The sequence below is a fragment of the Neophocaena asiaeorientalis genome, unplaced genomic scaffold (genome assembly GCF_003031525.2).
Source record: "Neophocaena asiaeorientalis asiaeorientalis breed wild unplaced genomic scaffold, Neophocaena_asiaeorientalis_V1.1 scaffold376, whole genome shotgun sequence".
In the NCBI taxonomy this organism is placed as follows: Eukaryota; Metazoa; Chordata; class Mammalia; order Artiodactyla; family Phocoenidae; genus Neophocaena; species Neophocaena asiaeorientalis.
The window spans coordinates 1,375,804-1,388,616 of NW_020174368.1; the positions used below are offsets into that span (position 1 = coordinate 1,375,804).

Sequence of the window (12,813 nt, forward strand, 5' to 3'; positions counted from 1 at the left end):
AGGAGAATGTCCTTGTTTTCAGGAAGTACATGCTGAAGTGTTTAAGAATAATGGGCATAATGTCTGCACTTTACTCACACATGGTTCAGAAAAAAATACATATATTTGTGTACATGTGTGTATAAAGAAAAAGAATAAAAGGCAAATATGGTAAAAAAATGAAACACTGAGGAATCTTGGTGAAGGATATACAAGAACTTCTTTGTACCATTCTTCTAATTTCTAAGTTTGAAATTACTTCAAAATAAAGTTTAAAAACTAGTATAACCTGGGATTTCCCTGGTGGTCCAGTGGTTAGGACTCCGTACTTTCACTGCTGAGGGCCCGGGTTCAATCCCTGGTCGGGGAACTAAGATCCCACAAGCCATGCAGCACAGCCAAAACGATAAATAAATAAAAACGAGTATAATCTAAAAATAATAGTCAAGGATAGGGAACTCTCTGGATTCTGACTCACAGATTAATCACTCCCATTGCTCAAAAGTCATCTCACTTCTGCCTGTAAATACAGAATATTTTAAACCTTTAGGTATCAATATTCTTAAAAGATGAGACTCTCATTGTATGAAGGCAGACATTTACTCTATAATCCTCTTCTGATAATTCATAAGGCAAACCCTATCTTTAAAATTTGAGAAGTTTTGGACTTTCCTGGTGGTGCAGTGGTTAAGAATCCACCTGCCAGTGCAGGGGACATGGGTTTGAGCCCTGGTCTGGGAAGATCCCACATGCCGCAGAGCAACTAAGCCCATGAGCCACAACTACTGAGCCAGCGTGCCACAACTACTGAAGCCCGCACACCTAGAGCATGTGCTCCGCAACAAGAGAAGCCACCACAATGAGAAGCCTGCCCACAGCAACGAAGAGTAGCCTCCACTCGCCGCAACTAGAGAAAGCCCGCGTGCAGCAACGAAGACCCAACACAGCCAAAAATAATTAAAAAAAAAAAAAATTGAAAGTTTAAAAAACACTTGAGAAGTTTGATGTGTTATGTAGATTAGTAATATTTTCAATATTACACAAATTCTCTGTTCTACCTTGAAGATCAGCACCACAGACATGTGACCTAGGACTGTTAATGAAATGTGGCCCTTAAGACACACATTAAAAAAGAGAAACAACTGATGGAAAAATTGGTAAAGTTCAAAAAAAGGCAAACCTCAGTAGACAGAAACTGGGCAAGTGTGTATTGCCAAAGACATACTAATTTTTTTTAGCATTATTTATAATTTCAAAACTTGGAAAGACAATGTAAATATACTATTAATAGATACTACTTGTAATATTGAAATCAACCAAAATACCTATCAATAAGGTTGAATAAAATTATAAATTTTGAAAAAATCTGAGTTAGATTTGAATATACTTTCGCATTGCTGCTGTTATAGACTAAATGCTTCTGTCACCCCAAATTCATATTTTGAAATCCTAACCCCTGAAGTGATGTTATTAGGAGATGGAGCCTTGGGAGGTGCTTAGGTCATGAGGGTAGAGCCCTCATGAATGGGATTAGTGCCTTTATATAAGAGAACCCAGAGAGAGCTCTCTTTTACTCTGCTCTTTACCATGTGAGAATACAATGAGAAGATGGCCATCTGCAAACTAGGAAGCAGGCCCTCACCAGACACTGGATCTGCTGGCACCTTGATTTTGGACTTCCCAGCCTCTAGAGCTCCTTTGCCCTAATTATAAAATATGGAGCACTATGCATGATAAGTGACAAAAAAATTAAAGTTTACATCTAACATTTGTATACGCACAGGAAAAAGTCTAGAAGAATTTACACCAATCTGCCAAAAGGAATTACGCGTGGTTATAGGGGACTTTCAATTTTTACTTTAGGTACTTCTTTATTATTTAATTTCTTTCTTTTTTAATCAAAAAGCATGTATTAATTCTGATTCAAAAAATAAAGGGGAAAAAAACTGTCACTGGTACATAGGAATAAGTTGATCCACAAAAACATAATGTTATAAAACACTACTTCTTGGGGATAAGGAAAACCCACATTATTACCTTGATTTCTCATTGGAATGGTTAGCAAAGCAAGGTATGGCAACAGCTGAGTTTGGAGGCATAAAGCTGGTAAGCAGAAGTCAGAAAAAAGTGCTTTTGCTGCCAGGCAATTTTCCCGATACTGCAGAGAAGGAAAAACATGGTGAAATGAAAAATAAAAATTTAAATATGGATATTTGTCCCTAGACTAAGTTTATTATATCACAAAGTATGTGTGTTTATATGCTACAAATATACTCTAAGAGTTTATCTGATCAGTCCCTTTTTTTATTTTTGGCCACGCTGGGCAGCTTGATTAGTCCTTTATAACTGTCCTAGCATTATCTAACAAAGCATTTTATCTACACAACTATTTCACACTTGATATAACAGCAATAAGAACAAGACTTAAGGTAGAAGAAAAACAAACTTAAAAATCAAAGGACTTCTGTTTATGAGCATACACATATCACAAATTATGTGAGGATATTGTTTCTCAATGAAAGAAGGTATTTTCTTCAGTTAAGAGAAGGCACTATGTTACAGTGATGATAAGAGAAGTATGATCTCTGCCTTTCAGGTGCTCACAGTCTTAGGTCATTTATATGTAACAAATGCAAAATTAATATACATGCTATAAAGCGCAAAGCAAGTCAATAAGGGACATAAATTGCTTAAAAGTAATAAAATTCTCCAAGAAATCCACTGAAAATTTTCTTAGGTAATGAATGATAGGTTCATATGTAGCCATATGAATTTAAAACTGGAAGACATCTTAGAGATGACCTAGTCCGGGGGTCACAAATTCAGATGCTATAGGAGTCAGGCAGTTAATAGAAATCAGTGCAGTGGAACAGCTCGGGGAGGTGGTACTGACCACTCCCATCACCAAGGGGCAGATTATACTTGGCTTGAGCAGACTGCTGCCATGTAAAATATGGACCAGTGTTGCCTTACTTCCAATTTTTTTTTTCAGGAGATTGCAGAAATTCTGAAGCCAGAAATCCTTATCTGAGTTTTAACTATTATACTAGTTTTCAAAGATTGGCAATTCATTTAAAAAAATCTGTGTGTAGGTTGTATTCAACTTGTGAGCCACCTGTTTTTGACCTCTAAATAACTCAATCCTCCATATTTATAGCTGTGGAAAATAATGGCATATTAAGTGAAATAACTTGTGCAAATGGTTAGAGGTAAAGCCAGGATTTATTTTCAACTGAAACAAAAATATAATTACAACTATAGGCATACCTCAGGGATATTGTGTGTTCAAGTTCCAGACCACTGCAATAAAGTGAGTATCACAATAAAGCAAGTCACACAAACTTTGTGGTTTCCCAGTGCATATAAAAGTTATGCTTGGGACTCTCCTGGTGGTCCAGTGGTTAAGACTGCGCTCCCACTGCAGGGGGGCACAGGTTCAATCCCTGGTCAGGGAACTAAGATCCTGCATGCCATTCGGCGTGGCCAAAAAAAAAAAAGTTATGCTCACACTAGACTATAGTCTCCTAAGTGTGCAATAGCATTATGTCTAAAAAAACAATATACATACTTTAATTAAAAAATACTTCATTGCTAGAAAATGCTAACCATCACCTGAGCCGTCATCCAGTCATACTCTTTTGCTGGTAGAGGGTTTGAAATATTGCTAGAATTATCAAAATGTGACACAGAGACACGAGGTGAGCAAATGCTGTTGGAAAAACGGTGCTGATAGACTTGCTTGATGCAGGATTAACACAAACCTTCAATTTGTAAAAAACGCATTATCTGTGAAACGCTTTAATAAAGTAAAGTACTATAAAACGAGGTAGTCCTGTATACTTTGATTCCAATAAAATAGGTATATGCTTTCAATTTTTGAACGCTTTTTCCTTAAAAAAATGACTAAGCATTTAAGAAGACTGTCCTTTTTATGTTTTATCATAGTTCTAAGAAAACTGTGGGCCTTAGCAACTATTTCTCATTAAGAATGAAAGACCATTTTTCTTTTTCAATTAAAAGAAAAAACCAACTTTACTGAGATATAATTCACATACCATAAATAGTTCACTCTTTGAAAATGTACAATTCTTTTTTTTTACCTTTTTATTTATTAGAAACCATTGGGGTTTATGCAAGGGTCGAAAACTTGACCCTCCTCCTTGGCAATGAGCAAATCCTCGGGCTTTGTTGGAATGTATCACACCTCTCGTAGCTATAGATGTACTATATTCCCTGAGTAAAGAGCGCGTCTAGAAAAGGAGACAAGATATGAAATAAAGAAAATAAGAGATTTATAAAACAGTACTTATTGGTACTACTGACCCCCAAAAAAGGCTAATCATATTTAGTTACTGTATGTTCATGTTTTTCAACCTCACCACAGCCCTAAAAATAATAGTGCTACAAAATTTTGAAGAAAATTCAACTGCGACATAATAATCAAATGCTATGAGTGAATATTAACTGGATGTTGGATGGAGGTGGTGGAAATAACTTTAAATACATTTTTGAGATAACTGGGGAAACAGGAATAAGGACAGTATATTACTGAATTTATGTTTATTTTCTTAGGTATGATAATGCTATTGTGGTTGTAATAGAGCAATGTCCTTATGCATGCTTAAGTGTTAAATGTTGTGATGCTACAATTACTTTCCAATTATTTAGCCAAAACAAGTGTGTCAATACAGATTAAGCAAATGTGGAAAAATGTGAAAAACTGGTGAACAAAAGCTCAAGGTATTCAGGTATTCATTGTGTATTCTTTCTATTTATCAACAGGTTGGAAAATTTCAAAATAAAAAAGAATATAAAAAAATTAAGCAAATGCAACTGCTGAATAATGAAACTCTAACTATATAACAGAAACTGTATCATAACTGTTTAAATGATGGAAATATGGCTAGTGTGACCAGGGAACTGAATTCTTTTTTTTAATTTTTGTTTTGGCTGTGCTGCGTTTTAGCTGTGGCATGTGGGATCTTTAGTTGCAGCATGCAGGCTTCTTAGTTGCGGCATGCATGTGGGCTTCTTAGTTGCAGCATGCCTGTGGGATCTAGTTCCCCGATCAGGGATCGAACCTGGGGCCCCCTGTATTGGGAGCACAGAGTCTTACCCACTGGACCACCAGGGAAATCCCTGAATTTTTAATTTAATTTAAATAGCTACAAGTGTCTAGTAACTACTATACCAGTCAGAGTAGAGTTAAACTGTTAAGAAAAAATACAAACTTTATAGTGAATAATTTCAAATGTGCAAATAAATAAATAAATTTGAAAACCATCAGAAAGTATAGCAAGAAACACAGGAGACTTCCCTGGAGGTTCAGTAATTAAGACTCCATGCTTCCACTGGAAGGAGCATGGGTTTGATCCCTGGTCAGGGAACTAAGAGCGCATGCCACACAGCGTGGCCAAAAAAAAAAAAAAAAAAAAAAGAAGAAAAAGAAAAGATAGAAGCACAGTTCTTTTCCTTCTGTCTACTTTTCAACACTTGTCGTTTTCCGACTATGTATTAGTTTTATAATCAGAAAATAACTTCAGAAAAAATTAGTGTATGTTATCATAGAAAAATCAGATTCACTGCTGAAGTTTCACTGGGTTGGATGAATTAATTGTCATAGTTATTAAGAAGTTACTTAAAATAATGTCAAATCGGGCTTCCCTGGTGGTGCAGTGGTTGAGAGTCCACCTGCCGATGCAGGGGACACGGGTTCGTGCCCCGGTCCGGCAAGATCCCACATGCCGTGGAGCGGCTGGGCCCGTGAGCCATGGCCACTGAGCCTGCGCGTCCGGAGCCTGTGCTCCGCAATGGGAGAGGCCACAACAGTAAGAGGCCCGCGTACCGCAAAAAAAAAAAAAAAAAAAAGTCAAATCAGTATGAATAAAAGTAAACTTTCTTTCTCAATTCTGAGGAAATAGTCATAAACAAAAACATTTAAGTCAAATGGTCTTACATTCCAGTCACCACTGAGGATATCTGCAAAACTCAGAAATTCACTGGCTCTCACAAGATCATCCACTTCTGTGAAGAAATCTATGTAGTTCTGATGAAGATATAAATTAAATAATTCTCCTGGCATGTGTGACATTTCTACTACTTCCTATAAAAAGAAGTATATATAATTTTGGTAAAAATTCAGTGGTCACATTTATATGGACACATATTTAATATTAATAGTATACAGCCTGTAAATAGTACTGTTACCTCAGGTTGAACAAGCAATGTATCCCGCTCATACTCTGATAAATGAGAAGGCAATCGAGGTGAGCCTAATTCTGTTACAGATGCTCCTATTAAAAAAAATGTCTGGAGTTATTAAAAATAACACCACCTTTATATAATTATATAGCACCTCTCATTTGAAGATTTTTCAACAGTTGGTTTTAATGTTTAATCCCACTCATAATCCAAAAATACTCTATCTAAATACATTTTTCTGCTATGTCTTTCTTAGGCCCTGCCAAAGAGTATCTGACCTAGTCCTAGCTCTTTCTTGTAACTGAACCAAATATATGACATTAAAAAAAATGTATTTTATTTCAATTATAATAACAGATTTTTTAAAAATGTATAAGGTTTTCTTACGTTTACAATATAGTATTTTCCCCAAAGCTCTGAAGAGAAAAAGAGAAACATCTTTGCCACCAATAGCTTGGACCTCTTGATTTTCAAATATCCTATCAGGTTTTTGTCTTCCTTTTGATTTTGACAGCACAGCATCTGATTTTAATGAAGACATTCGTTTTTTCCTTGGCCATAAATTGTTCTTTCCTAAATAACATACACCCAAGAAACAATATTTACAATAAAATTAAAATATAAAAATTAAAACTGAGAACATTTCAGATATAGTTACACTAGGTATTTTAATTTAAATGTTTTTCTAATAAATAATTATGAAGTATACAGAGTCAGAGTCCTCTTTCAGTTACTAAACTATTAAAACGAACTAAAATGTCATCTAAAAGTACGTCATGACACAGATTTCAAATTTTCACATACACAATGACATACTCTAACATAGTCATATCACCTTGGTTTCTCATGGTGTTAATGGCAAGGTACTATTCTTGCTGCATGGTATGTACTAACTAATTTAGTCCTCATAACAACCCTATCAGAGGAGAACTATTATTATACAGAGTAAAGAAATGAGACATAAAGAGGTTAAGTAACTGGCTAAACGTCAGCAGCTAGTAAGTGATTTGAATCCAGACAGTCTGGTTCTGCAATCCATGCTTAACAATGATGCTATATTACTTCTTTACTGATTTGGACAGTCTCCAATTTATGAATATGCCCGTGTTCAAATTTCACTGGGAAATCTACTTTTTAAAACTCAGGGACTCCCTGGTGGTGCAGTGGTTAAGAATCTGCCTGCTAATGTAGGGGTTCAATCCCTGGTCTGGGAAGACCTCATATGCTGTGGAGGAACTGAGCCCACGTGCCACAACTACTGAAGCCCGGGTGCCTAGAGCCCGTGCTCCGAAACAAGAGAAGCCACCACAATGAGAAGCCTGCGCACCGCAACAAAGAGTAGCCCCTGCTCGCAGCAACTAGAGAAAGCCCGCGCACAGCAACAAAGACCAACGCAGCCAGAAATAAATAAATAAATTTATAACAAAACAAGAACAACTCAGAATGCATGACTTCAGAAAACCAGCCTGGAGTATTAGAAAAACACAGGATCTAGGTTTGAATCCTACTATTGTCTATCTCATTAGGCTGGTCTGAGAATTAAATGAAAAAAAATATAATTGCTAATACAGTTCCTGACCCACTATTTTTTTCTTCCCTCTGAAATTTCTGAGCTCAGAGCAATAACGTTATAAATGGTAGTTAGGATCCCAAACTGACCCATCCCTAATTCTAGTAGTGAACCTAAGCACAATTTACATTTATGTTTCTACAGCAAGAAGCAGAATTCTGGTTTCAGTTGTGTTAGGATGTCTATTTCTGTAGAGTTATTTTGAAAAACAAAGATGTAACTAAATGAACAGGTTACACTTGTGGGTAGAAACTAGGATTTCAGGTGGATTTTGAGAGCTCCAAAGAGCTTTTAATTTTTTAAGGTCAATTCCTCAATGTTAAGCATCAAGTAGGTCACTTGTTAAATGTTTTCTGATGAAGACTGTATGCAGTAAACTATGATCATTAAGAGCAAAAATTAACTCATTGCTATTAGTGGGGCTATCTCTTTACTATAACATGGCTAGGGACCCCTTTTATATATTAACAAGTGGAAATGCATTTGTTAAACACATCATATATGAACTATTATTAAATTCATTAACAGCTGGCCATTTGAGCACTGAATGAGTGTCAAGCACTGGAATAAACACTCTACAAGGATTACCTCACTCTTCACACATCTTGATCAGACAGGTTCTCATATAAAAGGTGAAAAAATAAAGGCATGGGAAGATTAAGTAACCTGCAAGATTCAGTCACTGAAAAGTGGCAGAGCCAGGATTTTCTCTCAGGAAGTCTCATTCCAAATTAACTTTGAAAGGTAAAGTGGCAAACCACGTAAATCAATCAGCTTTTGTCTCAGATATATAAATATATATGGTGACACATTCATAGTGGTGTGTGTATGCATGTGTACATACATAATTTTATTACACTGTCTCAATAAAAAAATCGTAAGTGGAGATAGGTATATACCAATTTTAAGTTAAAATGTTTAGTTTAATTTCATTTCATGAACAATTAAGAAAAAGTTAGTCACCTACATAATACCATAAGAGTGTATCTTTTCCAGTTACCTGTTGAAGAAGAAAACTGGAGGCTGTTTATTGCACTTCTGATATCACCAGAACATCCTTGACAGAGCAACTCTAGAGAAGTTTTATCAGGGACAACAATCTTTCCTCCATCCTAAAATGAAAAAATTAAAATTAAAAAAGCTATTTTCTAAGCAAAAAAACAAACAAAACCACCTATTTTCTAAACTTAATGGAAGTATAATAGAATCTTTCCAATTTGAATGCTAAAAAGCCTACATGTTAAACAACAGTCTGCTTATGAAGGTACAAGTGTCAATGACATCACAGTTTAAGGTAAAATTCCAAGGTTATAAAATATCGTTTTACTTTTTTACTTGGACTAGGTTATATTTTGAAGTTCTCTCTCTTTCACTACATACATACATATATACAAATATAGATAGATAAACACACACACTCACACACATATGCATAAATGTGTGAATACGATATATCACCTATCACACCCTTGGTAGATCAAGTATAAGACAAGAAAAACTTATCCTCTCTTCCCCCTCAGAAACTCCTAATAGTTTACTGACAACATAACTTAAGCTGAATTCATGTGATTGTTCATAGATGATCCCATTTCAGCTCTTGACAGAAAAACAGTACTGTGCTATGATCTTCAATATATTTTTAACTTTATTAACCAAAGCTGTTTCAAAAGTTCTTTATGAAAGTTATCCTTTTGCTCTACAGATCCCAACTTTGTAACATGTGTTAACATTTTAGGAGGAGCCTTTCCAGACCACTTTTTGTGCACACGTATCTGTAAGTAAATATAGTATCTGTAAGTATATTCAGAGTTAATTTTTTAAATATAAGTGGGATCATATCATATGTATTATTCTATGAATTAATACCATTCTTTGTGATCTTTCTATGTTAGTACCTTTAAGTCTATATAATTAAAAAAAAATGTTATGGGTAGACAGTAATTTAACTAGTATTTCCCCCAATGAAGGGACATTTACATTGTTTCCACTTTTTTACTATTCCAGACCTATATATATACTATTTATACAGCTGACCCTTGAATAATGTGGGGTTAGGGACACCAGCCCTCCTCACAGTCGAAAATCCAAGTGTAACTTATAGTTTTCCCTCTGTAGCCGTGGTTCTGCATCCTCGGATTCAACCAATCATGGATCAGGTAGTACTGCAGTATTCACTACTGAAAGAAATGCACATATATGTGGCCCATGCAGCTCAAACCCATATTGCTCAAGGGTCAACTGTATACCTTTGCCAACATGCATGAACATTTCTGTAGAAGCAGAGGGCCCTTCAAAGTGTCTGTAACATTTACCAGTTTTATTTTTCCTAGCAATGGTAGGTGAGAGTGTTCATTTTTCCATATCTTTGACGACCCTGTATATAAATCTTAAATTTTTTGTGCTCTGATATGTGAAAAATGTTACCTGGTTTAAATATGAATTTCTCTGATTACTATGTAGGGCTGAACACCTCTCATGTTTACTATCCATTTGTATTTCTTTGTGTACTGGCTTCTGTTCTTAGCCTTTTTTTTCTTGTAGGCATATTTTTATGTATTCAGGTATCAGTGGGGCTTCCCTGGTGGCGCATTGGTTAAGAATCCATCTGCCAGTGCAGGGACACAGGTGCGAGCCCTGGTCTGGGAAGATCCCACATGCCGCGGAACAGCTAAGCCCGTGTGCCGCAACTACTGAGCCTGAGCTCTAGAGCCTGCAAGCCACAACTACTGAAGCCTGTGCTCTAGAGCCTGTGGTCTGCAACAAGAGAAGCCACCGCAATAAGTCTGCACACCGCAACGAAGAGTAGCTCCCACTTGCCACAAGTAGAGAAAGCCCGCACACGGCAACGAAGACCCAACACAGCCAAAAGTAAAATGAATAAAAAATAAAAATATATATTCAGGTATTAGTGCTTTTCTGTTAAAAAACTGCAAATATTTTCTTTCATTCTCATGCTTGTCTTTTATCTTTACCATGCCTTCTGTCATTTCCTAAGTTTTCCATTTTTTTTGAAGTAAATCCATGGCTTTCAGGTTTTGTTTCTTGCTTAGAAGACTTTCCCCCAACCCAAAGTATTTTTTCCTAATACTCTTCTAATTTTTGTATTTAACTCTTTAATCAAGGTTTAAATTATTTTTGTGCATAGTATGAACTAAAGAGGCAACCTTATGTTTTCCTATATGAATATCCAATTGTTCCAACACCAGTTGTTAACCATAATAGTCTACTCTCCTTCCCCAGTGATGTAAAATGCCACTTCCATTATATAAAAAATTCCCATTTATACATACTGATCTATTTCTGTGCTGTCTTCTCATTTTATTCTTCCATTTGTCTATTACTGTGCTAATACCACACTGCTGTACTTCCTAGAGTTTCATCATATTATGTTCCAATACCTAGACAGCAAGTCTCTCTTCATCACTCTTTTACAAAATTTTCTTGCTCATGCCTTCTTTTCCAGATTAACTTTATTTTTATTGGGAATACGTTTACCTTAAAAATTGTTTTGAGAGGAGTACTTGTTTTTGAAAAATTCTAGATATGGATTACTTGCCAGTAAGGAAATATAATTTGAAATTATAATCCTTGGCAGCTGAAGAAAATACTATGGATGTTAATTACTGTGAACATGGCAAATATGGCTAAGATGTATGATCAGCAGTTCCTTCCACACTTTACGTACCTAATGATATCAGAAAAGACTAAAGATCTTTCTTCCTATGAATACAGAGAAACATTTAGACTTAAAGAAAAACACTTAAGATATTCAACACTCTTTCTTATTATAACTCATTCATTTAAGGCGTCAACACTCTTCCCTAATATAATTAACTAAGCTACAGAATACCAGAGATTAAACTCTCCTTTAAATCTTCTTATACTATCATTATCATCCTTGGAGACTCCAGACAGTATCATAACATTTGATTTTATATTTGATTTATATTTACATGTAAATATTGTGCTTGTCGCTGCTCCTTTTATGTAACATATCAATGATGATATCAAAAGTATACTAGTTCTAAAATTCTTGCTGGTTAACTATTTAAGGTAAAGCACATGAACCACATGACAAAGAAGTTATGGTATCTCCTTTTACTAACTTGCTAGAGTAAATGCCATTTGCAATTTAATGACTTAGTCTAAAAAGAAGTTGTGAGTAATGTGATACAGTAGTATGATGCTGACTATTTTTATTTCTTCAATGTTTAATAAATATTTAAATATAGTTTATAATTATCATGCTTATAGTAGAAAACAGAGATTTTTTTCAAAAAGACAATAAAAAAATCACAAGTTATCCTACCATCCAGAATAACACTCAGCATTTTTATGTATTTCTTTTAGTATGTATAGGTTTATGTATATATGTGCATTGTGTTGTCATTGACAACTGTATGTTTTGTTCTAGCACAGTGAATTGGAGTCAGAACAAAACTTAAACTCATCTGATACTTAATAGTCATGGAATATTATTCGAGTTATTTCCCTCCAAAGTTCAGCTTCCTTACCTATAAAATGGGGATAATTCTGTATGGTTGTGGTGAGGGTTTAATAAGATCAGGTATGTAAAATTACTTTGCATACGGCTTGACAGATATATCAAGGGCTGGAAACATCATTTCTATTGTTAGAATTATCATATAACTTCACATCTTGTTATTATTAACTTGACATTAAATTGTATTTCCCCATGTCACTGAATATTTTCAAAATGCTAATTAATGACATAATAGTTCACCACAGTAACTGCTCCCTCTATTCCTGGACTCAGGGTGTTTCTAATATTTCACTATTAATACTTGTACTTATTCAGCTAGGTGCTCTACATGCATACATTATTCTGTTTAATCCTCAGAAATAACCTCTCCCTTGGAGACTTCCCTCAGTTCCTGTGATCCAGCACTCCAAATATATTATGATGTAAGATCCAGTTGATTTATAGCAGTAGGGCCCCCTAGAACCATGCTGCTTGGAGTAGAAGTTTCATCAATTTATCTTAACATCATCTTGATTTGAAAGATAGAAAAAAATGATGCGTTAAAAGTAACAGCTATGGG

The 12,813-nt window shown here is 35.3% G+C and overlaps 1 protein-coding gene across 2 annotated transcripts in view; it reads right to left on the reverse strand.

Moving 5' to 3' along the window:
- The window catches only part of RAD17 (RAD17 checkpoint clamp loader component), a 30,372-nt gene that overhangs the window by 6,544 nt on the left and 11,015 nt on the right, over positions 1 to 12,813 (reverse strand). The window contains exons 10-15 of one of the 2 annotated variants that reach the window (XM_024756202.1): positions 8,751 to 8,862; positions 6,568 to 6,753; positions 6,187 to 6,272; positions 5,936 to 6,082; positions 4,080 to 4,229; positions 2,017 to 2,137 (exon numbers count right to left, since the gene is read on the reverse strand). In XM_024756202.1, the coding sequence (XP_024611970.1) occupies positions 2,017 to 2,137; positions 4,080 to 4,229; positions 5,936 to 6,082; positions 6,187 to 6,272; positions 6,568 to 6,753; positions 8,751 to 8,862 (802 nt within the window). The remainder of the gene's footprint in view (positions 1 to 2,016; positions 2,138 to 4,079; positions 4,230 to 5,935; positions 6,083 to 6,186; positions 6,273 to 6,567; positions 6,754 to 8,750; positions 8,863 to 12,813) is intronic. The other variant, XM_024756203.1, reaches the window with a different exon arrangement.